Below are 27,945 nucleotides of genomic sequence, written 5' to 3'. Positions count from 1 at the left end.
GCATCTGCTTTTCTCCAGCTGAGGAGGGAGTGAGAAGCAGGGGTCTTCCTCAGCTCTCGTTCCTCTTCTCTTCCCTTTCTGGGCCTTGGACGGGTAGTTCGCGGGCCTCCATGGGGCATAGGAGGGAGGAGGAGGAGGAACATGCTACAGTTGCCCTGAGATCTCGTCCCCATTTTCCCCCCAGATTCCCAAACCAAATCTGACAGCAAGCAGCATCTCCTTGGCTCTGTCTGGTCTGGCCATGGTGGGCCAGTGGTTCTGCCTCCTCGCATCCCCCAAGGGAACAGTGAGGAGGGAGATGGCTTGCACATTCTCGGGACAGCTCAGTCATCGTATAGCTTTCAGGAATTTTATTGCAGGTTGGTTTAACACAACTGTTACTGAAAACTAGATGTCAACTTAAGTCAACATTCAGAACTCGTCCCTTCCTGCTGCCCCGCACTTGGCCACTGCAGGAACTCCAGTTGCTGAGTCCAGACAGGGTGTTAGGATTTGGTGGTGGTGGTGGGCTTTGTGCCTCAATAAATTGGGAGTGTTGATCCGGTGTCTAACGAGATAAAATTGTGGGTTATTTCTGAGATATGACACTCACTGTTTGGCCACAGGCAGCCCTCACTTCCTGATGCTGGACACACACGTCCCTCCCTCCCTGCACCCTGTCCTCTCCACTGCTGCTCTGCAGCCACGGAAACTCTGACTTGTTTTTTGACAGCTTAGCGACACCCTGTGGCCAATTGTGAGGTGAACAGGTTGGTTCACTTGTTTAGGAGGGGATGGGAGCAGGAAGACCCTGTGACTGTGGAGTCCTGGAGAGCAGCCCGGGCAGGCTGTCACCCAGAGCTATGTTGGCAGATAGGCCTGCCCAAGCCATCTGTCTGTGAGGAGATTCTTTATGAACTGGACAGTGGTCACAGCCGAACTGCTCACCTCTTACAAGCTCTGGTGGACAGAATACAACAGAGTCCAGCCCCAGGTGGTTTAAATTATCTAGACTAATTCAGACAGCAGGGTTTGGACAGATTTATTGAAACATACAGGGTGTGAGCAGAGAGATCTAGTGGTGTATCACATATTGCCATTACCTTGGGTGTATAATTTAAACATTATAAATATATATTTCATAACTAAGCCTTTGGCCAAAAAAAAGTAAAATTATTTAGCACATTTGTTAAGGATCAGTAAGAAATGACTTTTGAACATTAAAAAGATCAAGTCACTGAATGAAACAGCAGTACCCCTCACTAATCTAAGACTCCGGAGGGCTGAAGGGAGAGGTGTCTGCGCAGAGCTAGCCGCTTATTTCAGCAATCAGAAGAGTGGGGGCAGGCACACCGATCGGAGGCAGGCGCAGAGCGGCCAGGCAGCGGAGAGCTGGGCTCATCAGGTGAGCATGTCCCAGAGGCAGCAGCAACAGAGAGCAGTCCAGCAGGCTGTGAGGCAGGTGGATGGGCCCAGGTCATCTCTTCTTTGGTCTTCTACCACATACACTGGAGAGGGAAAGGAAAGGAGCGTGAGAAGGGCCTGCTGTAAACCCGGGCCCTGCAGGGCCCTCCAGGACCAGAGCAGATGCACAGCTGAGGTGCCCTGCAGCTGCTTCTCCTGCCCTTGCCAAGGATGGATAGAGGAAGGGCGGCTCACCCCTCCTTCCTCTCCCCGTCACTCGAGGACAGCGTTCTTCCTCTAGAGATGAATACTAGGGACACTACAGAATGACCCTAAGCCAGGGCAGTGAAGCTGGCGGACCCTAGGCGGCGGCGAAGGCAGGAAGTCCTGGCCTGCTCTGCAGAGCTCGTGGGCAGGGACACTCCTTCAGTTCAGCGAAGCCACCACAATTCAAATCTGTGCCTTCAGGAATAATTGGGAGTTACAAACAAACACTTGAGTGCTGCTCAGTAGCAAAGTACACTGTGAAGCGGGCAGGTCACGTGGGGCTGGAGGCCTTCAGAATGGAGTTGAAATCTGGGCCTACGCTGTGTACGTACGCCTCAGTTTCTCTTCTAGGGCCCTATTCTGAATGGTGGGTGGCTGCTGCTTTCACCTGAGAACAGTCATCAAATCCATAAGCAGTAAGGACTTCAGACTTGCAGAGCAGTGTGGCCTTCAGCTCCAGTTTTGTGTTTTCTGTCTATTTTTATACCTTGGCCACTCTGGAGCTGGTATAGGAGAGTGCCCTGGCTTGCCAGGGATCTGGCACAGATTGAATGCCAGACCACTTGGCCCCACAGTCTCCAGCTATCACCCATTGGGTGGTTGCTCACAATGCCAAAACTTAGTCCAAAGCCCACACAGTGTCATCCAGTCCTCCACGTCTTTGAAGGACGGGCATGGGGCACCAGGCACAGGGCTTCCCTCCTGTGAGAACCAGTGGACCTTGAGCTCGCTCAGCTACATCAACACAAATACCAAATCCTGCTTCCTTCACTGCTTCCTCTCCAGATCAGCTAGGGTCATTCCTCACAGGGCTCAGTTCACAAATTCCTAGAAACCTGGGGCCTAGAAACTTCCAGCTCATTCCTCCTAGACTGCTGACGGAGGTTAAAAGATGCCCAAGGCGCCCGTTTCCAGAGGACAGAGTCTTCCAAAGCCCTGACTCCCCTTCCCCCACACAGAGGCTAGGAGGACAGGGACGGGGACAAGGTGGGGTCTAGCCGCCTCTTTCTTGCTTTCGAGTTAACCAAGGCATCAGTGGCCCAGGAGCAAGTCTGAAGGAAGTCCTTCCCGATCCTCGTAGCACGGCTGTGGGCCTAGAAATGGTAAATCTTCCAACAGTACCTTCTAGATGCCCACCTGCTCATGGGGGAAGGCCTTGTGTTTCCAGAGGGTGTCTCCTGTACTGAATAGCAAGGCCTGGTCTCGGCCTCAGGATCTCTGTCCACCCAGGGGCCTCACAGCTCTGTCTTCTGTGTTTCCACTGTCTGTCACCTCTGTGAGGGGATCTGCCTGAGAGTTCTCACACCTTCCCGTCATCGAATCAATCGTGTATCCCTGCTCTGTGGGCACGGACTGAAGCTGAGAGTACCAGTCAGTCATACAGCAGGTCATGCAGCGGAGATGGCTCCAGCCCGGGTGTCCACACCAAGTCAGATGGACTGTCCTGGCAAATGCCTTCTCTAGCCAAAGCAGAGTGTGTGCTGCTGGGTACCTTTGTAAGCTGTGCCAGCTCTGTGGGATTTCCCCCCATACCTCCCTCAGTCTTTTTCTTTTAAAAGAAGGAAAGGGGGTTGGGAGTCAAAAGCAATGGGTGGGTGTGGGTGCGGCCTGGAAGGAGGTTCTGGCACTGCAGAGCTTGCTCAGTTGGAGATCAAGCGCCCCCTTGTGGCCAGACTTGAGACAAAGGCTGGGTGCTAGGTCCTGTGCTTACATTCACACCAGCCTAAGTACTAACTTGGTTCATTCACTGGGGACAGAGATCAACCTGTTCAACCATTAGCAGGGGCCTCTCTGCTGGTCCCCGCAAGGAGAGTCTGCAGGGCTCTGTTTCTTCTGACCAGGCTGGGCGATATCAGATGTAGGCTCCTGTACTGTCTTGCCTCTTGTGTTGAAGCCATCCCTCCCCCTTGAACCAGCGTCGGTTTTCTCAGCCCCAGTCTGGTATGGGGTCTACAGAGGGACGGGTACCTAGAACTCTGCAATCTGGGTGCAAATGCAAGGTTGGTGGTGGGGTAGGCCTAAAGGCCAGGTGAGGGTCAGAGTGGTGGGAACAGCCCCAGAGGCCCTGGGTGCAGAGCAAGTTTGGGAGGACTCTGTCTATTACAGGAAGGACAGTTACCCGTCTTGCCTTTGTGCTAGAAGGAAGGTAAACAGGCCATGCTAGGAGGCACAGAGCTTCTTCTGTGACCACGTGTCTACTCACCTCTCCCTGGGGCTTTCTCCAGGGCCACCTGACACACTACACTAGAAAGTCCCTTGGTCCCAGGATAGGCTACGACCTCACAGGTGTCATTTACGAGGGCAGGCAGTGGGCAAGTGGGACGGGGCAGGAGTGAGTCACAAGAATGTGAGCAGAGGCTTCTCAGGTGATGTCAGCTGGCATCTGAACCTTCACTGGCTCGGCTCTGACCTTCTAAATGATTAATCCGAGGCCCTGGCATGCTGCTGGGGCCTCAGTGCTCACAGACGCATGCTCGTGAGTGCATCTGAGCGGACTGACTGACCTAAGAGTGCCGAGGAGAGGCACGCCGTCTGCCCTCCCTCACACAGGGGTCTGATGCCACAGGCCTTTTCTACAAGGAACAAGGGCCTTCAACAGGAAGTGAGGCTGCACCTTGAAGTGTCATGTCCCACACCAGTGACAGGCTGGGGCAGGGGTCCTCAACGGTAAGGACCACAGAGCCACAGTACCCCCCTGAGAAGGGGAGTCTGAGTTGCCATCTCACACACACACACACACACACACACACACACACACACACACCCGTGAGGCATCGAGATAAACAGAAGGCGGCTAACTAGCCCAACCTTCCGGAGGCTACAGAAGATGCCAGAATGCCTCTACTGCGTAGCCCAAGGCAAAGGAGAGATCCTAAGCATCTTCATTGTAAGTAGAACCTCGGGCAGCACAGCATGGTTTGCAGCCCTCGTGCAGGGCAGGGGAGGGGAGGGGAGGACATGGAGCCTGAAGGGGCTCTGCCCTGCCTCACCCTTTGGAGGATGTCCATGCCAGTGACATCACTTGCTGCCAGTACAAAGGGGTCCCACTGCTGACAACAAAATGCTCACAGGTACCTGCTTAGCCCACCAGCGGCAAGTAAGTGAGGGAGGGAGGTGGGCACGTGCATGGTGACCGGGACTGCAGCGGGCAGACCCGGCCTCCCCACCCCCAGGACTCAGCTGGGCAGGCTAAGTCTGCGATGTTGACTCTGGACTCCCAGGCTGAGGGTGGAGAGGTTAGGAGACGCTTCCACACGCTGTCTCTCCCATAGGATATGGTGCGGTCAGGACTCGGCACAGCCTCAGCCAAGTCTGGGACCACAGCTACCTTCGCCTGCTGAGCCTGGCTGTTCCCAGCCCCCTGTGCCTTCCCTGCCCCTGTATCTCTTCCTTTTTTATTAAATTTATTTTACATACCAACCAGTCCCCCCACACCTCCTCCCATTGCCTCCCCCACCTCCTGTCTACTCTGCCCCCATCCACTCCTCCTCTGTCCAGAAAGGCCTGCTCCTCTATTTCAAGATGCCCCCGGAAGCTTCAGTCCTGGTCTCCTAGATTCCTTTCCTCTCAGTGTCCCAGGATACGCTGAGGCGGAGCGGCCAAGGAGGCCGACCAGCAGCTCTCCACTGATCTAGCAATCCTCTGACTGCCAACCACTTGCTTCCATGTGAGGCCAGGGTTCATGGACTGGTTTGGGAAACAGTGCTGACCTGGGCATGGGTCCTGTGCCCAGCCTGAGTGAGTGCCACCATCCTATCTGAGAGGCTGAGGGAACAAACCTAGTGAACCCCTGGGTCATCCAGATGAGCCCCCAAACAATCCCACCTTTGCCCAAGGCTCAGGCACAAGGTCAGCGTGCTGGATAGCAGTCCACCCCCAGCGCTGTGAGCAGAACACCGGACGGTGACTTCTGGATAAACAAACACCTGAAAGCTGAGGGGCAGGCAGCACACCCCTATAAGCTCAGCACTCGAGGCTACACAGTGCAGCCCTATCCGAAACCCTAAACCACAACTGAGTGCATCTGTACGGACAGTACCGCACCGCCCCCTCTAGCCAAGCACAGGACAGAGCTGGCCACAAGAAATCTGAGACTCCGTGGTGAGTTAAAGGTGGGTCCTCACCTGTTCATTCCACCCTACTGCCTCCTAGACATCAGGACGGCTGGCCTCAGAAGACAAGCAGTCTGGCTACACATGCCATGGGATGTGACTCTTGTGACAGGAGAAGGCTGTCTCCTTGCTGTGCCTCCTCCCTTTGAGGCCAACCAAGGGTCAGCATGGTGGTCAAGATCTAGCTTGTGCCCTGCTCCAGAATGCGCTCTGGAGTCGGGGCCCATTTCCCAAGAAGGACCTGCTCCAGTGGTCAACTGTGACTGTGAACTTCCTCCACGCCTCGTGAATGGGTGCCCTGCGGCCCCGCAAGAGATCTCGTTTAGCTCTTCCTCTGCTGCCTGACTCCTCCCTGGGGCTGAGAATGGCGGTTATATACACAGGCTCCAGTGTCAATTCTGACCGCCACAGACTCACTAATAATAATATGGAACAGGTCAGCGTTCTGACCTCCTCACAAATCACAAAGTAACACGTACGAAGGGCATTAGGAACAAAATGAGGGGGTGAAGTGTTTGCTGGGACATCACATGGGGTTGAGAAGGGAGGACATCCCAGGAGCTTCAATGAGATGACACTCTATGGGACAAATTATGAAAGTACAGGTTTTCTTATTCTGGATCTGTGGAGGAAGGGGCTTCTATCAACCTATATTAAGACGTGTTTCTAAGTGTGCTTCCATGTTATTAAAGGGTGACAAAGCAGTCTAGGCACAGGAGGAAGCGTGTGTATGTGTGGGGGAGGGAGCACAGATGATTTGCGATCATCCTTTGTGTGGCGGCCAGGGTAGCAGGCAGGCCCACAGCTTTAGCTGGTGAGATCCTGCAGGGACCGGAGAGGGTAAAATATCCAGATGTTTATTTCTTTGGATAAAAGGAAGGAGAACCTCACATAGACACGAGACATCTCCCTGGGTGTGGTGTCCACAACATCACTAACACACCAATACTACGTTCTGACGAGCACAGGAGACTGGGCAGTGACATCAGCATTTAAGGGGCAGGGAGCTGGCTCGGTCGGTGAGGTGCTTGTCACACAGTTGTGGGAACCTGAGTTCCATCCCCAGCGTCCCTGTAAAGAAGCCAAGTGCGGTGCCGTGTGCCTGTTACCCTCGCACTGGAGAGGTGGAGACAGGACAGTCTCCGGCGCTCACTGGCCAGCTGGTCCACTCAAGGGTGAGTCCCAAGGTCACTGGACAACCTCGTCTCGAAAGGAAAGAAGAAAGGACATTTAGAGCTACTGCGCTCGGGTCTTCACGGTTGCGTGGCAAGCACTATACAGCCTCCTCAGCTTCATTTCACTTTGTTTTTTTTTTTTTTTTTTTTTTTTTTTCATTTTCTATTACTTTGGCTTTTAACTCATGGTGCAGTCTCTCAGATCTGCCTGCCTCCCTCCCTGCGACGTCCCCCCCCCCCCCTTTGTAACCAGGGTCTCTCACTGCACCTGCAGCTCACCAGTTGACCAGATGGGCTGGGCAGTGAACTCTAAGATCCCCCTGTTCCCACCTCCTCCCCAGGGCTGATGCCACCACACCCAGCTTTTTGGGTGCTGGGAATGGAACCCTGGTCTTCACGCTCGCATGGCAAGTGCTTTGCCGACAGAGCTGTTTTTTAAAGGCTAATCAAATGTGAGCAGTCTGAATGAGAATGTAAAATCTTCCAGCAAGCCTTGGGAGAGCAAGAGGCTAGAGCACCCCAAGTGCTTACTATTCTCCAGTGAAGATGATGCTCCAGGGTAAGCAGGTAGTACTCCATGTAAATAGAGAAGGTAAGGGCTTTGGTTAGAAGTTCGGGGACTTGACAGGGTTGAGTTGAGGTGCCAGAACTATTCTTCTGTAGCCGAAGGGCCTCTTTGAAAAGCCTCTGCCTGCTCTACTATGAAAGAGAGGACAAAGTTGTGGAAACTACTACCCAGGCTAACACAGCAAGATGCTGCTGAAGAAGAGGTAGTATTACTAAGGTCAAAAATAAAAGCTTTATATAATAAAGGCTTTATATTTGTGCACTCAATTTCTTAAGCACCTTTCAAGAGTGTCTTTCTTTTCCTTATTTTTATTACATTTTTAAATGCTGGAAGTGGGCTGCATGCCACTGTGTGTGTGTGTGTGTGTGTGTGTGTGTGTGTGTGTGTGGAGGTCGGAGGACAACCTGCAGGATTTGGGTCTCTCCTTCCACCATGTGGGTCCTGGGGATCAAACCCAGGTTGGGAGCAAGCACCATTACCCACTGAGCAACCTTGCCAGCCCAGAGTGGCTTCCTTGACCTGGTGGACATTACACTGTTTTGCCTGACAGACACTGGAGCGTGGCGAGCCCCCCAGTACGGCACAGTACATGCAAATCTTGGCTTTGCAAACTCCGCAGCAAACACCACAGCAAAGCCCTCACACTGTGCCTGCCACACCCTGCGCATCAGCTGCCCAGGGCTCCATCCAGATGTGTGGATAAAATGAAAGGCTTACACTTTGACTTAAGTAAAACAAAGAATTCATTTTGCTTTTGTAAGTCAGAGAATTTCCCGTGCTGTTGAGAGAAGGAAACAAGCCACAAAGAGAATCTCAGATGGCCATTTCCTGCCCCAGACCTTGGCTGAGCACTCTGATCTGCCCCAAAGGGAAGAGACCCTTAGCAAATAGTGCTTCACATTTAGTGAGACAGAAACCCAGCTTCCTTTGATCCTGAGGTCAGCCAGAAGACTTCATGGGGGCCATGGGGGAAGAAGACCAACTCCGAAGGGCCTTCTGGACCACGGCTGACACTCAGCTCAGACTGGAGGAAATGAGTGGGGACTGGGAAGATGTCACTGTGGGGATCAAATGGGAAGGAGGCAACAAGTCTGGAGTTCCAAAGTGCACTTGGGAAGGAGACTGACCACTGCTGAAAACCCAGCCACGGGTAACATTACAGCAGACAGCAGAGGATCTATGTCTCCTGTTACAAACAGATCCTAATGCAGGAATTTTGCTGCTTCGTGCTTTGAGACAGGGTCTGTGTAGCCCTAACTGGACCGACCACCACTCACTATGTAAACCAAACTGGCCTTGAACTCAGAAATCTGACCACCTCTGTTTCCAAGTGCTGGGACGAAAGGCTTGTGCTAGCACACCTGGCTGGCTCTAATGCAGTGTTTAGAGAAATAACTGTGACTGTGTCTGTTAATAGTAGGCAGAAAGCATTCAGATCCAGCCTGCTCATGCCTACTGCACAACAGCTGTGTGTCCTGACCGCACGAACCCTGTACCTCATATGCTGCCAGGTTTCAATAGAAACCTACGTCATCAAAACGGGCCTTAACGCCAGTCACCACGCACAGCAAGTGAATGAAATGAGCAAGTTGCCTGTGTCATATAAAACAAGCGAAAGATCCATTTAAATACCCGTCAGGATGGGGTCTCAGCCAGGGCTACACAGTAAGACCCTGTCTCAAGTAAATAAGTGAAAATAAGATCAGGCTTCACAGTGATCTAGATTTAATGCCAATTCCAACAGAAATCACAAGACAGATCATAGATAAAATGTAAGGAAAAGCAAGAGAACATGATCATGAAATCAAGATTCCCTATATAGTTATAGTAGTCAAGACAGTTAACTGTACTGATGAATGGTATCTATGTCTCCATGGGTTAAGAACAGAGACCAGAAAGACTGGCATGAACTTGGCTGGCTGGCTCACAAACATGCAGGGCAGGCTCTGAGGAAGGGGAGCTTCTTCATAAAGAATGCTGAAAACCAAACAATCCTAAACTATCTGATTGATTGACTGACTGACTGACTGATTGATTGATTGATAGATACAAGGTAGCCTTGGCTGTCTTGAAACTCACTCTGTAGTCCAGGCTGGCCTAGAACTCAGATTTGCCTGCCTCTGCCTCCCAAGTGCTGGGATTAAAGGTATGTGCCACGTCTGGTCCCACCCCAGAACTAAAGCATTACATTTTATTTAAAAAAAATTAACTTTAGCTGGGCAGTGGTGGCCCAAGCCTTAATCCCAGCATTCTTGGGACAGAGGCAGGTGGGTCTCTGTGAGTTGGAGGCCAACCTGGTCTACAGAGTCAGTCCCAGGACAGCCAGGGTGACACAAAGAAACCTTGTTAAAGGAAAAAAAAAATAACTTTAAATGGATCATGAATCGAACTATATAATAAGAAAATTTTAGGAAAAACAACAAAATCCTCATTACCTTAGTTTAGCATTATCTATAAAAGAAAATTTGGTAAACTGAATTTTATCAAAAATAAAAGCTTTTATTGTGTAACATACTGTTAGGATAAAATGGTAGACATAAGGTATAATCCCAGCATTGTGGGGTAGAGGCAGGAGTATCAGGAGCTCATGGTTATCCTTAGTTCCATCACCAGTCCAAGGGTAGCCAGGGCTACATGAAACTATCTCCAATAAACATACACAGCAAAAACCAAACACGAGGCTGGGTGACCATGCAGTGGTTAAGAGCCTTTGCTCTTCCAGAGGACCCAGGTTCAGTTCCCAGCACCCACATGGTGGCTCACAACCATCCATAACTCCAGTTCCAGGAAACCTGAAGCCCTCCTCTGTCCTCTGTGGACACAGGCATGCACAGTTGCCCATACACATAAGTGTAGGCAAAACAGTCACACATAAGATAATTTTTTTTTTTAAAGCCGGGCATAGTGGTACACACTTTTAATCCCAGCACTCAGGAGCAGAGACAGGTGGATCTCTATGAGTTCAAAGCCAGCCTGATCTACATCAAGTCCCAAAACAGTCAGTCAGGGCTACATAGAGAGACCCTGTCTCTAAAAAGAAAAAAGAAATACCTCAAAACAAAGACCTGCAGCGGATCCGTGCCATACTGACATGTCTAGGGGTCTTGATCAGGTTCCTGATTTCTTCCAGTTAAAGAATTAAAGGAGCCGGTAAAGCAGACACTTACATTCCTTTTTATTTATGGGAACTTGGAAGAAGGCAAATCTTATTTCAAATTAATGGGGAAGGGATATATGTTTTGTCTGTAGCTTATAACTTCTTCCCAGGGCAGCAAAGACACTGGGATTTCTCTTCAAGGCAGGTCAGGGAAGTTAATCTACCCCACCCCCACCCTCGGCCCTGGGTCTGGAGCTGGCCATGGAGAAATTCTGTGCTTTCCCCTGTCTGAGTAATAATTAGGAAGGAAGGAATTCTGCATGGAGAGGCCAGCCTGGCGGGGTTCCTCACTCAGTCTGTGGGTATTAGACCAGACCCCTTCCTTCCAGTCCCACCATACATACAGCCACTCCACTATAGTGACGTCTCCAGGAAAATCTAAAAGGGGGTTCAGAAAACCCAGTATGTAGAGGCTCCTAAAGGGTAATGAACTCAGGAAAAGGCACAAAGGCTCAGCAGCCCCTCCTCCACTTCCCCTGCATCTCTTCATCAGCTCCCTCCAACTGTCTGTAATGTCTTCATAATAAACCAGTCAGCAGGACCCCTGAGCTCTGTGAGCCACTTACGGAAAGGCTATGGGAATGATTTATGTCGCTGGTATCAGAAGCACCAGGAAAGCTTCCTGAGGCTTGGGCCTGCCATCCACTATGGGGCCAGTCCTGATAACCCCCACCCCACCCCCACGTGTGGATCTAATGCCATCTCCTGACAGCATCACCAGAATGGACGGAGTTGAGGACACTAGGCTGCTATCTGCCTCTGCTGCATAAACTGCTTGCTTGGTGCCTAGAAAACTTCCCACATCTAGTGTCAGAAGTGACCTCTGTTGTGACAGCATAGGGAGGAACCTGATTCAGGGTCTATTTTTTCTACCAACAACTCAATCAAAACCAGGGCTGTGGATGGTGGCACATGCTTGTAACCCAGCACTTGAGAGGCGGAGGCAGGAAAACTGAAGCTGAGGCCAGTTTAACTACACAGTGAACAACAGACCATATGGACCGAAGAGTCGATGTTAAGAGGACTGGAGAGATGCTCAGTGGTGAGGGTGTGAACATGAGGACTAGAGTTCAGATCCCAGCACCCCGGGACAACTACGTGTCCTGTGCCCAGCACTGCTCAGGGAACAGAAACTGTATCCCTGGGACCTACTGGCTTCCAACTCAGAAACAAAACCAAACCCAAAACACCAGCTCAGGTTCAGGTAGAGTCCCTACCTCAAAGAAATCGAAGGAAAATGATAGAGAAAGACATAAGAGGCTTTCCTCTGGCCTCCACAGAGATACACATACACACAAAGTTAGAAAAACAACACCTCAAAGCACACTATAAACAAGTTAAGAACCCGAGAGAAGACATTTGTAAGCCTGCAAGCTTATAAACCAGACAAGCATTGTATCAGAAAGAGACTTCTCAGCTGGGCACAATGGCACACGCCTTTAATTCCAGCACTTGGGAGGCAGAGACAGGTGGATCTCTGTGAGTCTGAGGTCAGTCTGTTCTACATAGTAAATTCCAGGACAGCCAGAGCTACATAGTGAGACCCTCTCTCAAAACAAGCAAACAAAACAAATCAGGCTTCTCTAAAACTGAGCAGGAAAAGACAAATTAATAGGAAAAAATACTCTACGAATATGTCCAGGGGGCTGAAGGGAGGGCTCCGTGGGTAGGTAGAGACACGCACCACACCAAGTTCACCTCCTGGGATCCACGTGGTGACCAGAGAGAACCAGCTCCTGCAAGTTGTCTCTGACCTCCACGTGTGTGTCACGGCACATAAACACACGGGCACATGCACACACATAAATATAAAACGAAATTTAAATATATAAACAATAATACATCTATACATGGTATCTGTTCAAGGTCAATGGTAATCTGGAAGGTAAAAGAGAAATACTATTTCACACCCATTTACAGGTGCTAAAATTTTAAAGTCTGCAGATTAGATTTTTTTTTTCCAAAGAAAGAAAAAAAAATTGAACTTGTGTAACACTAGCTGTTTATTCCAGTAACAGGAGCAGCAGCGGCGGCGGCAGCGGCGGGGAGAACTGGATCTTGGCTACTCAGTCCAAGCTGTCCAGGAGGCAGCAGCAGCAGAGTGCAGCCCAGCACGCAGCCAGGACTGCCTGACACCCGCCATCCATGTCCGACTTCCTTTCCCGTTCCAAAACGTACACTGGGAGGGGTGGGCGGGGGAGAGAGAGACCAGTTAAGAAGGGGCTTGGAGCACTGGTGGTCCGGCAGCACTTACCACACTCTAAGACTCACACAAAGCTGTCCGCTCCGTGAGGGCAGGACAGGGAGCATCCAGTGTCTGGCACTCATCAGAAGCTGTCAGACCACTGATTGCAGCCACCTCACTTTCCACGCGTTCTGGAACCCCACCCAGCACTTCATTCCAGGTGTGTGGCTTTGGGAAAGCTTTACCGTTCTCATTTAATCCTTACAACACTGTATTGCTACCATCGCGGTGACATGCCCAGACGCCTTGTGGGGGAGGGCATGGCCGTCTGGGAAGGGAAATTTGCAGGGATAGGATACAACTTTGCCTAAGGGGGAAAAAAATCAGTATCTAGACTTTTCCCTAGAGTCCAGTCAGCTAAAGGAAGACAAAGCACAGAGCAGAACACCAGTCTTTGAGGAGAGCTGGGTCGGTCTTCATGTGGCCAATAGCGTAAGAAAGGGAGGGATATAGAAATGCTGTCATATTGTGTATATGGAAAGGGCTACCCATGCTTCTGAGACAATGTAAGAAACTTAAGTGTCAGGGTATGGCGAAGAATAGAGGGTTTTACTTCACTGTTTCACTTTGCTTAAATCTAGGCTTATTGGATGCCAAAGCCACATTCAAAGGTGCTCCTCTAGCTAAAACGGAAGAGCGAAGGGGAGCAGAGAAGGAAGGTAACTCTCTGGTTTGGGCTGTCTTGGACACACCCTCCCGTCCTCTCTGCAAGTTCCAGACCTGGTGCTGACTGACCTGGACTCCTTCCCAAGTCACTGTCATTGAAGTCCCCCTTGGCCCAGCTGCACCCAATCTATGCCCCCCTCAGCCACACCGGCATCTCTGATCCCTGTCCCGTCCATCCAAAGGCCTCAATTCTAGTTGGGCTCCTCCAGACCTTGCTGCCTATGGGCCCTGGGTGAGCACAAGGGCTCAGGCCAGGCCGCAGAAGCCCGATCAGATTACCAGCCCTCTGCAGAAGCAGCTCAGGGCCTAGAGGGCGAGCATCCAGGTACTTGTCAATCCTAGGGCTGGGCCCTGTGAGTACAAATACAACCCCATGCGCCATGGCCCAGACATAGTACTGTCAGGGTTTCTATCGAACCCTCCTTCCCCTCCAAGGAGCACTCAATATCAGCTACAGCAAAGCCAGCCTTACCCTCTTTTCTCTGGGTTTTGTAGGGAGCTGAGAGCTCAGCTGAGCTGGGTCATGAGGAAGAGAGCACAGGAAGTGGTCTGCTGTGAACATCCAGGAGGATTCCAGATCCCGGATCCCTTCTCTGCTCACCTCAGTATAAGGTGCATGTTCTTCTCCCATCCTAAGTAGAATCCCTGCATCTCAACTCCAGTTTCGGTCACTCTCCACTGCGGCAGCCTGGTTCCTTAGGGTACCCTATCAGGAGAAACTCCAAAGCCTACTCACTTCGCATCCAAACTGAGCTCAGCCACTACAAACATCACCATTTGATGCTCCTTCTAGGTCATCCTCCAGCATGTGGAACACTAGGGTACTAGGCCCAGACACGGCCTTCGTAATTTATCATCACCATCACTTTTATCATCACTTTTATCATCACCATCACGGGGCCCACGCCCATGAAGCCCTGCACATTTACAGGTGGCCAGCATACTGTGGTCCAATTTTACAGAGAAGGAAACCACTTCAGGTAGAGTTACGTGATTTTGTCCAAAGTCAGCTGTCAGCATCTCCATGCCAGTCTCCCAGCTAATCCGAGGCACCATCCCACTGTTCCATTTAGCGCACCAACCCCGGCACCCACTTGCTCAATCCCACCCAGGCTCGCTCTCACAGCACTCTTTCCTTTACTGCCTGCACTGTTCAGACTCCATGGATCCTGTGGGTGTGGCGGGCCTCAGATGCCTCAGAGCAAGTGTCCTTCCTTGCACTTGAAAGACCTGGATCTGACCGGTCTGTCCCCGAGGCAGGCTGCTTAGCGGCATGACTACAGCACAGCCCCTTAGGGAGGCCTTGCAGTGACCACGGAGGAGAGCAGGACCAGCAAGGCTCAAGGAACCTAATTCCAGGCATGCGTGCAGTGCAAAAGCCAAGTACCAGGCTGGGAACGATCCAAAGAGAAGTGTGAAGTTCACATGATAAAATTCTGTTTCCAGCACGGAGGCCTGTGTTGGTAGCTGTGGAACTCTGTGGAACTCTGGTCTCTGCAAGCGAGGTGAAGGGGGCTGCTCTGAGGTAGCCAGTGTGCTTGGGGTTTATATCAGAGATTAAAGGCAAAGTCTGCCAGACAGGGGCCAGCATGGCTCACATGTAATGTGTGCATTAGCATATTCTCCCAGGGCCCGGCCAGCTCTGGTGAGCACAGGACATCCAAGCGCCTGAAATAGTAGGCCCTAGCCCTGGCCTGCAACATGCAAAAATGCAGCCCCTAACTACATTTTCAAGATCCCTCTGTCTTATCTCTCGGCCTTTCTCCTTACCTCAGGAACCTGAGGTACAGCAGGAAGTAGGAAGTATGGGGGGTGGAAGGGGCGGTAGGTTCTGCCAAGACTCTGGAGATAGAAATTCAGATAAAAGCAGAGAAGGAAGCCTTCTTACGTGGCAACTGTAGATAGAAGGATGTGATATCCCATTAGTTCTGTCCCGTCTCTGGCTCCTAACTTCCTCCAGAGGCAAGCCCAGAAACTAGGACTTCTCGGCCCTAAGCCAGGTTCACAGACATACTAAGCCTTCTCCGCCTTTTAGTCTTGGAGCTGGCTATAAAGAATGAACTCCCTCAGGGCCGAGCATGGTGGCACACACCTTTAATCCTAGTATTTGTGAGTTCGAGGCCAGCCTGGAACTCTACATAGTGAGTTCCAGACAGTCAGGGCTACACAGTGAGACCTTGTCTCCAAAAAAAAAAAAAAAAAAAACCAGAACACAAACAAAAATGAACTCTGGCGTACCTTGAGGTCAGAAGACCCTTCTCATTCCCTGAAGGTCCTGCCCAACACCCTGGAGGGCGGAATGCTTCGCTGACAAGCCATGCTGGTTTTCCTGCTCTGTGTGTGTTCTGTCTGACCCTTTAGTCCAATCATAGCCACACGGTTCCCTGTGAAATGTCTCCATAAGGCATTCCAAAGAGCAGAATTTGGGGCTTCTGGGCAGCTCTTCATGGCAGTCCCTGGAAGGGTCAGGCCTGGAGAGGGCACAGAAGTACCACTTTCTGCAATTTCCATGTGCCACACCTCTTCACCCATATCTCTGTACTGGCTTTTATAACAAGTCAGCAAACAGACGTGTTCCCTGAGACAAACAAACAAATGAACAAGAGGAAGGCTGTGGGACTCCTGTTAAAAGCAAGTTGATCGGAACCACAGGCAAAGTGAACAGACCAAGACTGGCATCTAGAAGGGGCATACTTAGAGACTGAGCCTTCAACCTCGCTGGGATCTGATGCCATTCTGGGTGGACAGCTTGAGAAGCAGATCAGGAGATGCCCAAGGCTGACGTCTGATGCTACAGAATCAGATGCCTGCCTGTTTGGTGGGAGAGCCCCCCATGTTGTTAGAAGTCACAGAAGTGATAAGGGAACATATGGAAAGGGGTGCTTTGGTTTTCCTGGGTGTCCTAAAGGGATGTTGTGTTGATTGTTTTTGCCAACTTGACACAAGTTAGAGTCACCTGGGAAGAGGAGGCCTCAGCTGAGAAACTGTCTGGACTGTCCACAAGTCTATGGGGCATCTTCTTGACGGATGATTGATTGGGGGGGAGGGCAGCTCACTGTGGGTGGTGCCCTTCCTGGTCAGGTGGTCCTGGAATGTGCAAGAAAGCAGGCTGAGCTAGCCATAGAGAACAAGCCAAGAGGAGCAGATCCCTAAATTTAGGGCCTCTGCTGGAGTTCCTGCCTTGGTGTCCCTCAGTGATGGACTGTGATGAGGATGTGTAAGACAAACCCTCTCCTCCCTGCCTGCATTTGACCATGGTCTTTATCACAGCAACACAAACGAGGACAGATGTCCTCAATCCAGGTCATAAGCCTCGAGACTCTGTGTCTCAATTTTGTGGGAGGATTTCAGAATAGTGATTTTAATAAAACATCAAATTGAATACAGTCATCTACTTCCTAGGCAAGTAATCTTGGGCAGATAGATGACAATCTCTTCTAGCCTCGGTTCCCTCTGCTGTAGGAGAGGGTAATAATCTTCCACAGAACTGCTGAATTGTTACAGAATTCTACAGAGAGGTGTTGGAAGATTATGAGACCATACATGTCAGCGTGGCGTGGCGCTAGCATACTGTGAATCACTCAGTAAACTCACTGAGCTCTCATTGTTATTCACATGACTGTGAGCTTTCAGGCAGGTCCCCTCCTAATCAAGTGAGGAATGCTCTTGCTGTGTAGCACAGGCTAGCCTTGAACTCTCAATCCTCTTGCCTCAGACTCCCAAATGATGGGATGACAGGCATGTACCGCCATGCCAGGCAAGAGTAGGCCTCTTTAGGCAGATCTAGATAAGAATAATACAGAGGGGCTCCCTTGGACTCTGGGAAGAAGCTTCTGAAGTCAACAGGAGGCCAGGGGGCAAAGCCACATGCTGTTCCAAAAGCAAGGGGCCCCATGTAATTAGAAAAGGACAGTTCCTGTGTGAGGAAAGAATGTGCCACCATGAGGGACGAGGGAATGCAGGTCAGAGCTGGTAGATGTGGTGATATATTGTGCACCCTAGTAAACTTGCCTGAGGATCAGAAGACAGAGCCAGCCACTAGATTAGACATACAGGTCAGGCAGTGGTGGCACACACCCTTAATCCCAGCACTTGAGATCTCATGCCTGTGCTTGGGAAGCACACATGCCTTTAATCCCAGAAAGTAAGATGCTAGGGCAGAGAAAGGTATATAAACTATGAGGAAACAGGAACTCACTCTCTTCAGGCTGAGGATTTCGTAGAGGTAAGAACTAGTGGCTGGCTGCTCTGCTTCTCTGATCTTTCAGCTTTCACCCTGATATCTGGCTCTGGGTTTTTTTTTTTTTTTTATTAAAAGACCATCTAAGATTCGAACAACAGGTAGATCCATGGGAGGAGGATGGAAGAATGTTAGCTTGGGGGTAGCCTTGAAATCAAAGTCTTGTCTATGTATCTTCCCTCGCTCCAACACACACACATCTCCACACAGTTCCTGTCATTTTTCCTTTGGCCTCAATATAACTGGAGTCCAGGTCACACCTTTGGAAAGCCCAACTCTTAGAAGTCCAGGCAAGACCCAGGCACAGGACTTCCAAGGGCAGTGGAGGGGATCTACATACTAAGCCTGAACCACGGGAACCATTGGGAGGGAGGCACAGGGGCTATACCTGAGGGACACAGAGATCGCTAGAGCCAGACTGACAGGTCCAAGCTCACCCACGGAGGGCCTGGGTATCCTGGGCACCCCAGCAGGAACCCTGCTCCTCCCATGGATTTTACCTGCACCTGCCTAGACCACCTGCTAGGCCTCAGCCTTTCAAAGCGCCAGAATGGGCGGTAGCACCTGTGAATAAACATGCCTGTCCACCTCCAGGAACTGGTCGGGCCGCATACCCTTTGAATAACCCTTCTTTCTCCTTTCCATGTCAAAGGAATGGACTGCAGGGCTCAGGGCAGAAAGTACCCCCGCTCTGAGTCAGCTCCCAAACCAGCTGCCTGATTCATTAGCTGGTTCCACCCAAGCTGATGCTGGAAACTCAGTTCAAGGTTGGGTCACCTCAGGAATATCCTCCTTACCCTCTGCCCCCGTGAGACCTCTGATCCTGAGATATCTGATTGCCCTCTAGCATTCAAGACGAACTCAAGACAAGAGCAGGGCATAATCCAGGCCACAGCCCTACAGGTCCCTTATCTAGCTCAGCTCTGCCTTACGCCCCTGCCTTCCCTGGCTCAGGCTCTATCAGCCCTGCTCCTAACTTGGAATGCCCTTGTCACCTCTCAGAATTGAGATTGCTGCTTTGTAACGAGTGCCCAAGATGAGACTGTCTTGTCAACAAAATACCACCTGGTTATTTTATTCTCCTGTTCCCGCAGCCATGTGCCAAGCGTGGGAAAAGGGGGCTGCTCCTCCCCTGCTCTGCACCATGTAGGATCTGGCAGCTTCCTGGAGGAGCCTTCCTTGCCGTCTCCAGCCCGTCAAGACTCTTTGGGGCCTGAGACTCCTGCAAGCAAGCTGTCGCTTGCAATCATGCAAAACCAGCCCTATCAGCTGAGCACTGGGGCAGAGAGGGCTGGGTGAACATTCAGATGAGAAAGGCCGACTCCAGGCCAGTCCAAGCTGCACCGCACAGCTGCAGGAAAGAGTGCGCTGGAGTAATGCAGACTATGCCGGTGATGCTTTCCTCTCTGCTCTTGTCAGAACACAAGAACACAGGACTATCCGAGACGTCCTCACATCCTAACGGGAGTCTGAGTTCTTGGTTCACATGCTGCCCCCGCGGGGCCTGAGATCCAAGGAAGGGTGGCAATGACGGGGGCTGGCAGGATCTCTGCACCATTCATGTAGGCTGTGTGGCCACAGTCTAGGTCCTCACCTCATGTCTGTGGCTATACAAAAGAAGTCTGGGTGGCTCATCTGTGGGTCTAGAGAATTAAAAATTAACACAGAAAACACCAATGACCATTAAGACCACAGCTTCACACAACCAGCCATGTCCATTTCCAGCACCAATGCCAGGTGAATACAGAGGGACACAAGTCCAGGAAGCCTTATCTGTGACAGGACAGCTGCAGCCATATAAAGCCCACTCCCATGTGGGTATGTCATTAGCCAGCGCAACCAGTCCAGTGGCAATTCCCAATGTCAAGGAACTTTACAGGTGGACCGGATTTCCTCAGGGAACATCTACATGTAAATCTACGATTCTCCATGTCCTCTAAGAACCAGCTGAAACAAAAGCAGACCAGAGCATTCAAACTGGGGGACACTGGCATGCCTACACAAAGCTGCCACGAGTAGAAGACAAGAGTCCCCAGGCTTCAGCAGCTCATGGTTTCAAGTCCCCAGATGGAGCCATTTCTAGGGACAAGCCCAAAAGAGAAGCAGGGTTCTGTCTAGTCCAAGGCCGCCCGCTGAATGTCAAGGGTACGCCCACAGTTACAAGGAAATCACCAACTCAAGAGCCCTCCATGGAAGGTGATATGTAAAACTACAGCTGCAGCCTGTTATGAAAGCCGATCAAATATCAAAATGTAGTGTGATGCTGAGGTGACCACTCATGGGTATACTGCAGTCTAAATTTAGAAGGTGAGTCCTCAGTAGAGAAAGGTAACTCATCAGCAACTAATCTTTAAAGATATCTTGCTTTAATATCCTCATCCAATATAACTGAATGAAAGGACCTGAACAAATATTGTATACCTATTATCATTATTTACACTATATGAAATTATTTACAACAGCTGAAAGGTGAACACAACTCAATATTCACCATGAATGAATAAACTAAATGTGGAATATATCTTCAATGGAATATTATTCAGACTCAAAAAGGAAGAAAATTTGGACACATGCTGTAACATGGATAAACACTAAAGACACGCTACACAAAATCAACCAATCCAGAAGGGCAGATACTACATGATTATGATTATATTTACCTGAAATACATACAGCAGTCAAATCCACAGGCAAAAAGTAGAATGGGGCTGTCAGGGGCAGGACAAAGAAGGGTATGGGGTCTGTTATTCAAGAGCTGCCAAGTTTCAGTTTAGGAAGAAAAGTTTTGGAGACAGTGACTGACCAACCATGTGAGTGCAGCTAACATTAGCCAAAGAGCTATGTCCTTAGACAAGGTCAAAAGAGCAGGTTTTATGTTATAAATATTTAACTACACATCCTTTCAAGGATCCTGAGTGGTATCAAAACCTACATTCTTTTTTTTTTTTTTTTTTTTTTTTTTTGGTTTTTCGAGACAGGGTTTCTCTGTGTAGCTCTGCGCCTTTCCTGGAACTCACTTGGTAGTCCAGGCTGGCCTCCAACTCACAGAGATCTGCCTGCCTCTGCCTCCCGAGTGCTGGGATTAAAGGCGTACGCCACCACCGCCCGGCAAAACCTACATTCTTTAGTCTTCTACTGATTCATGAGGCTTCTAGGGCTCTCCACATTCAGGAAGTCAGGACACACAGCTTAGTTCACAGAGGCGAAAATCTGGTGGTACAGGGTCATTTTGTCCCAGCACCAGCTTCGATTCTCCTCTGTCTTGTACCCCCCCTTCCCGCGCCCCCCCCCCTCCATGGCTAGCCTGGACTCCAGTCAGCCAGAGGCATGTCATGGTTACCAAAAAACCAAGTTTGTCTGGTGCCTGCCTGTTCTGCTGGTAGACTGTTCCCGACTGCTCCCCTCCGAGCACCGCCCAGTGCTCCAGGGGAACCGTGGCTGCCGACACTTGGCTCACTCAGTCTCCTACTTCTTCACATGCCTGCTTCTCTTCTCCTGACACAGCCAACCCTGGAGGGGAGGAGTCTAGAAAAAGAAGACACTGTCCCACACAGGGAGTCCCCAGAACACTCGGAGAGAAGAAACGGAGCGGGTGCACACAGGCACACACTAGGAGGCACAGGCAGAATCAACAGGAGACAACTGAAATTCCCAGTCAGGAAAGGGGCTTCTCATAATGAGCTGGGGGGTGATGTCAATCCTGTGTCTCTTTTGATTGGCCCTGTCTTCTTCTGACTAATACAGCCCTCACAGTCTGGTGGTCCCATCCTCCCAGGATGACATGGTGGGGAGGGTGGTGAACACATGACCTATGACTATACTGTATATAGCAGCAGGAAAGATGTTTGGAACCAGAGAACCCTGGGGGGGGGGGAGGAAGGAGGAAGAAGGAGAACAGAAACATGAAGTAACTTAGCAAGCCAGGCCTGGTGGCTGGGGTAGGAGGATTGCCGAACTTAAGGCCAGCTTGAACTTGAACTTTTAGACTAGCCCAGAGAACTTTGAGACCCTGTCTCAAAATTAAAATTAAAAAATGTTTTAAAAGAACTGGAGATGTAGCTCCAGTAGAGTCTGCCCAGGCTCTAATGTGGGTGGCCCTGAAAATAAGACTGCCACAGTGATTTTAGAGAGCTAACCAGAAATCGGAGAAATGGTCGTTTTCTTGGTTTTCAGGTCCTGGGTTACAGGAAAAGGGGAAATGGAGAGGTTACTTGGAGGGGAGCTGGCACTTTGGAACCTGCCAAATGGGCAGAGCTCACCAAGGAGGAAGCTGCTGGCTCTTACCTGCTGGTGTCCAGGCACAGAAGGGCACAGGCAGCCGTTATCAGCAATGTCAGCCCGACTCATATGCAGTGCCAGCCCCAGGAGTCTCATTCAAACAGTATCTGCCACATTCTCCAGGGGAGCAAACACAACCATATCATTTCTACTGAACACAAAGCATGTTTTATCTTAGGTATACAGCCCACAACTGGCTTCCACCCGGAGCAGATTTCCAGGTTACTAATTAACAGCTCCCGCAGATGTATTTATGCAAAAACACCCCAGGCTGTTTTCTCCCCTGACCAGCAGACATAATTATATGACAGTAAAAACAGCTCTTTTCTCCTGAATGCAGTTAGAGCCCCGGTCACAGTGAGTTTTGAGGTCAAGAATGGGACAGGATGACACTGTCAATGGATACGATGAGAAGGTACAGACCTCACTGGTAAGAACTGACTGGTCCATGCCTCACCTCTGTGTACTGAGCACAATGCCCAGAGTTAGGAACAAAGGTTATCCTTGCACATCTGGAAAGAACCATGTGGGGAGCCCCGTTAGTCACAAATGCTGTTGTTCTCGTAACACGATGACAAGCAGCGTCCACTTGAAGGTCAATGACGAAGGTCCCGAACACCCTCCCTTGCTCACACAGACACACTATTTGTCAAAGGAGAGGCCCCAGGTTTCCCCAGTGGAGAAAGGAGACAGAGGCCGTGCTGGGCTTTATGACTGGAACGCTGCTAGCCTAGGAGACAGAGCCAGCATTCAGAGAAACACCTTCCTCCCATGATCAGTCTGGCCAGCTTGTCACTGAGGCAGTCAAAAGAGCACCACCATCACATTCCCACTGAAACAGTCCACCAATCTGTGCCATAAAACCCTGAAGTGGTTTGGCCTTGGAGGTGAAGCAGGTTTACATGGAGTCTCCACTCTGCCAGGAAGGCTAGAACCCATTTGATTTCTCACAAACTAGTGAGGGGAACCCAGCTGCCCAGGGCAGTGGGCTTATTTATAGCCTCGCCCATTTGGGTTAGGGAAACTAGAAACAGAACAAAAGCACTCAGGACGTCCACCAGGTCCACACACTCACCCTGGGGCATACTCTTGGGCCTTCTGCAACATTCCACCATCTGCCTGTGCACAGCAGACCGGTCTCCCACCTGGCAACCAGCCCTGCCAAGGGACACTGCAGAGAAAGGAGAGCCAGCCCAAGGCCACTCCGAAGAAGCAATCGTTTCTCCCAGCTTTAGTTCCCATCTGTAAGATGCACAGTATCCTCACAGAGTTAACCCACGCAGGCCAGTGTCCAGGACACATCAAGTGTTCAGTGTACATTAGCTGCTGTTGCTACTCCCCAGACAGACACCCAAAGAGGGAAAGGCAGAGCCCCCCCCCTCCCGCCCCTCCCAGGGGTTGAGACATCTGGAAGCACCATGGGCTTTCCTTAAAGCTGGTAGAGCCTATACATACTTCAATACAACGGACTAACTTGTTTCTGAAGAACCAACGAGACAAGGAACTGAGGTATCAATGCCGGGTACCTGGGTGACAATCCAGGCCAGGAGTGCTGCCTCCCAGTAAGGAAAATTCACAACCACACACTGTCCTCCTTAGTACTTCTGCCCACAGTACCAGAGGGCCAGAGTTGGCTGGCATCAAGAATTCTTCTACCTACCCTCATCACTCTTCTCTCAGGACTAAAGGGGCAATGATCATATTTAGGAATCCTTTTGTCTTCAAGAACCTTGGTGAGCTTCCAGCTCCGAGTTCTACCTGGGTAAAACTGCTCAGGTCTTTAATGCCAGTTTCCACTCTGCCCATAACCCACCAGAGGGAATTCAGTGGGCCTAGCACACAGAAGACACCAAATGAATAAATGAATTAGCAGTTTGCTTGCTGCCTGTTTCTGCCACTGTAATTGCTGCTATTCAAGCCTCACTTGGAAGCAAGCTGCAGGTATATATTTAGCTGGTTGCTCTCTGAAGAACTATAAATATTAGTAAGAAAAAAGCACCCAAACCAACCAGCCTCAAGTGCTTAAAGAAAGACAGTTATCCATAAAACTTTTTTTTTTTTTGACAAGGCCTCATTACACAATCCAGGCTAGGCTCAAACTCACAACCCCCTGCTTCGGCCTCTAGACGCTAGAACTGCACGCTCACCTGCCATTCCCCTTCTCTCGGCAGACACGCTTCCAACAAGATCTGGGCACACCCTAACGTTTCTGTATGGGGGTTGACGGCAGCCCCGCACCAGGACCGTCACTTTAGACCGTGGAGAGACCGTGGGAGAGATCAAGCAAGCCAATGGAGCTCAGAGGAGGGGGTGGTGCTGAGTTGTTGGCCAGGGAGAGCCGGCCTTGAGCCACAGAATGCACCTTCCCACGGGGGCCTTTTCCAAACCTTTCCTTCAGTTCTGGAGCCCCGGAATATCCTGCCCACAGCTCTAGGAAATGCATGGTTACTCAAAGGCTCACAGAGGGTCTTGGAAAGGAGTTTGGGGGGGACTCCAGAGTAAGGGAAAGGAACTGTAGTCCTTCACAAATGACCTACGATACACAGGTACATGATATAATCAAAAAATCATTCTGCTCATTTAAGAACTCACAACACAATCTTTTGGGGTTGGTTGTTTGCTTGCTTTTTGAAACAGGGTCTCATTATGTAGCCCTGGCTGTCCTAGAACTCACTATCACTATTTAGACGAGGCTGGCCTCTTAACTCACAAGTACCTGCCTCTGCTTCCCAAGTACCCAAGTGGTGGGATTAACGGTGTATGCCACCATGCCTGGCCTTCACATGCCTGGCCTTCACATGCCTGGCCTTCACAATTCAACCTTGTACTGCCTCGGTAAAATCCTCTCAGCTAGGCAAGTGCTTGAGAGTTGGTGGTGTGGCTCTGTGGTAAGCATATATGAGATCCTGGGTACTATCTTCAAAGTTCAGAGAGAATCTAGATACTATCAAAATCAAATAAAGATGTAAGGAGATTCTACCTTCAAGAAAAGTATAAATGAAAGGCATAAAAATCTTTTCTAGGGGCCTAGCAAGATGGCTCAGTGCTTAATATCACTGTTTGCTCCTGCAAAGAACCTGAGTCAATTCCCAGCACCCACATGGTGGCTCACAACCCACTGGAACTGAAGTTCCAGGGGTCTGATGCCTTTTTCTGGCCTCACTCAATGGGCACCAGGCATGTACATGTTACATATACATACATGTAGGCAAAACACCCATTCACATAAAATAAAAGTAGATAAACATTAAAAAAAAAAAAAAAGCCTTTCTAGGCTGCTCCTATGGTCTCTGGAAAGGGATATCTTAGTTAAAGGGGAAAGGTCTGACGTCAAGAAGAAACCTGGGCTATACTCCAAGAACAGGACATTGTGAGAACACATGCAATCTGCTCTTCCCCCATGCTTCAAAAAGCTCCTAATGTCTAAAATGCCAAGAGTGAGTCAGACCAGCTCTAGGAGGAGGATCTTTTCCAATCAGTATCCCAGTCTAAAGGCATAAGCCAATTCCCCCAGCAGGGGAGGAAAAAGAAGAGCATCCTATTGGCTTCCCAAAACTCAGGATGGCAGCTTTGATGGCACAGAGCAGCAGGCTTCCTGGCGCAAGCTGGTCAGGCTTACCTAAGAGTTGATAGGAAACTATTCCCTGGAGACGAGCCCTACTCTTCCAGGAGTCGAGGCAGAGCAAGAGGATGAGGGCACAGCCTCGAGGACTCGGGGTCCATTCACTGCGTCTGTTTCTGTGGACCCCAGGCCCCTGCCAGCTTCGCTTGGCTCAGGGGAAGGTAGGCCTCGTCAGTTCCGTGTGCCCAAGGTCCAGCTCTTACAGACACATGGATTTAGGTTATGCTTAAAACATTTGCCATAGTCCATTTCAGTCAACTGCAAGTCCCTCACCCTCTCTGTGGCTCCATTTCCTCTCCTGAAAAATGGCTACACTGAGAGCACCAACCTCTGAGGACAGTTATAAAGCTCTTATGAGATACTCCCTGAGAAGCAGTTAGATAGCACCCAGCACAAAACAGAAGAGAAATCATGGCTGATACTGTTGTCATTCTTTCTAAATTAGTCAAGGGCTAAAAGGAAAGGCAGTCTTTCTGTAGTGTGTGACACCGCTTTGAGATTAAAAACAAAACAACTGGTCAGTAAGGTGCTTGCTGTACAGACATGGGACGTGAATTCAGAGCCGCAAGCCCCACATACAAAGCTAGTCCTGATGGTACAGTCCTATGACCCCGGCACTTGGAGATGGCGGCTATGGAGCAGGCAGAGCCTGGGGGCTTACTGCCAGCCAGTCTAGCAGAAGCAGTGAACTCCAGGTTCAGTAAGAGATCCCGTCTCGAGTAACAAGGCTGAGAAACAACTGGGGAAGACAGCCCAATATCAACATCACAGGTGAGGCACTTACTTGGTAGACTGGGGTGGCGGGAAACACAGTCAGCAGAGCAAGGCTAACCTCTGAAACGGAGCCCTCAGTAAAAACTGACACCCCTTCCTGAAGGCTCACATTCTCAGGGGCCAAGACAGCCAAAGTCAGCCTTGACAATTTAAAATGGAAACAAGAACATCACAACACCCAGAACGCTTGCTTCTGTGATTACAGGACTAGCTTCAACTCTATCCCCTGGACGAAGACCATGTATTAGATGAATTTCAAAAGGGGCTGCATCACAGACTGGAGAGACCATGGCTCAGCCAGGAAAGCCTGCTGCCAAGTCTGACGGAGTTCGATCCCCGGAACTCACGTGATGGAATGAGGTGAATGCTGGCCACGGGCTCTACCACTCACCCATTGCCGGCTCTTCCCCAACTCAGGAAGACACGGCTGTGTAACATATGAGGTTATTTTCAATGATTTATTTTTACTGTTTTTAATTATGTGCATGTGTGTGTATCTGTGTGCAGGTGTGTGTATGTGAGTGCAGAGGCCCATGGAGACTAGAAGCATCTGATGTCCCTAGAGCTGGAGTTACAGGAGGTTGTAGCCATTGTATATGAGTGCTGGGAACAGAACTCAGTCTTCTGGATGGGCAGTACTTTCTCTTAACCACTGAGTCATCTCTCCAGCCTCCACAAAATTATTTTTTTTTAAAGTGCCAGGTTTCTTGGTATAAGAACTCAGGCCTAACCAGAGACAGAAGCCCTGGGTGTTAGGAGAGATAACTAAGCTGGGCTTTGGAAGAAACCAGCTCTCCTGGCCACAGATGATTCTGGATTCAGCTTTTCAATTGCTACTGTCTGCCAGGCTAAGTCCACACTCAGTAGTACAGACACCAATCATTGCTGTTTTCTTTGTCAGCAGTCCAATGAGAATCATCCTGTGGCACATCCCAAATTGTAGAGCATCTCAACTCGGGGAGCCAGGACATTGCCAGAGTGCAGACTTTGAAAAAGGCATCATTCCTGGGGAGCCAGTTCTCCTGAAAGTGACTTTCATGAAAACCCACGGGAGACATCAGTTGTAAAGAGGTCTTCCTTGGGTTTCCAATATGGCTAACCACACTGACCACTGGGCAGATGGTGCTAGGTGGCTTCGGGCATTGTGCCACATGGGCGGCTGGTGTGACAAGAGCCACATTGCTCTGTGTAAGCCCTGGAGCCTAGGTCCTTGAAGTGCAGCTAATGTCTTATTATTATTCAGAAGGAAGTATCCAGGGGAGATGCCTGTCACCCCAGTGTCCCCAGAACTAGTGAGCTGAAGCATTGGTCCTGCTCAGTAGAGTGCAGCCTGCAAAGAGAAATTCCAACAGTGTGTGCTCAGCCAGTTTTTCTGAGACTGACGCACTCCATCTCACCCACAGCTTAGACTGCCTTAGTGTTTTTTTGCGATTTGTTTTCCTTGCCCACCAGACCCGT

At 50.2% G+C, this 27,945-nt stretch overlaps 1 protein-coding gene across 2 annotated transcripts in view; it reads right to left on the bottom strand.

Annotated features, from left to right (window-relative positions):
- Nucleotides 1-996: 996 nt before the first annotated feature.
- Nucleotides 997-27,945, bottom strand: part of Cystm1 (cysteine rich transmembrane module containing 1) — a 62,089-nt gene continuing 35,140 nt past the window's right edge. Inside the window, exon 3 of one of the 2 annotated variants that reach the window (XM_028886751.2) lies at nt 997-1,487. In XM_028886751.2, coding sequence (XP_028742584.1) covers nt 1,381-1,487 — 107 coding nt within the window. In that variant the 3' untranslated portion in view covers nt 997-1,380. Of the gene's footprint in view, nt 1,488-12,657; nt 12,842-27,945 lie in introns of those variants that run through there. The other variant, XM_028886749.1, reaches the window with a different exon arrangement.

This window comes from Peromyscus leucopus, chromosome 19 (genome assembly GCF_004664715.2).
Source record: "Peromyscus leucopus breed LL Stock chromosome 19, UCI_PerLeu_2.1, whole genome shotgun sequence".
Lineage (NCBI taxonomy): Eukaryota > Metazoa > Chordata > Mammalia > Rodentia > Cricetidae > Peromyscus > Peromyscus leucopus.
Note: the sequence above shows the minus strand (reverse complement) of the source record. Positions and strands in the feature narration are given on the sequence as shown.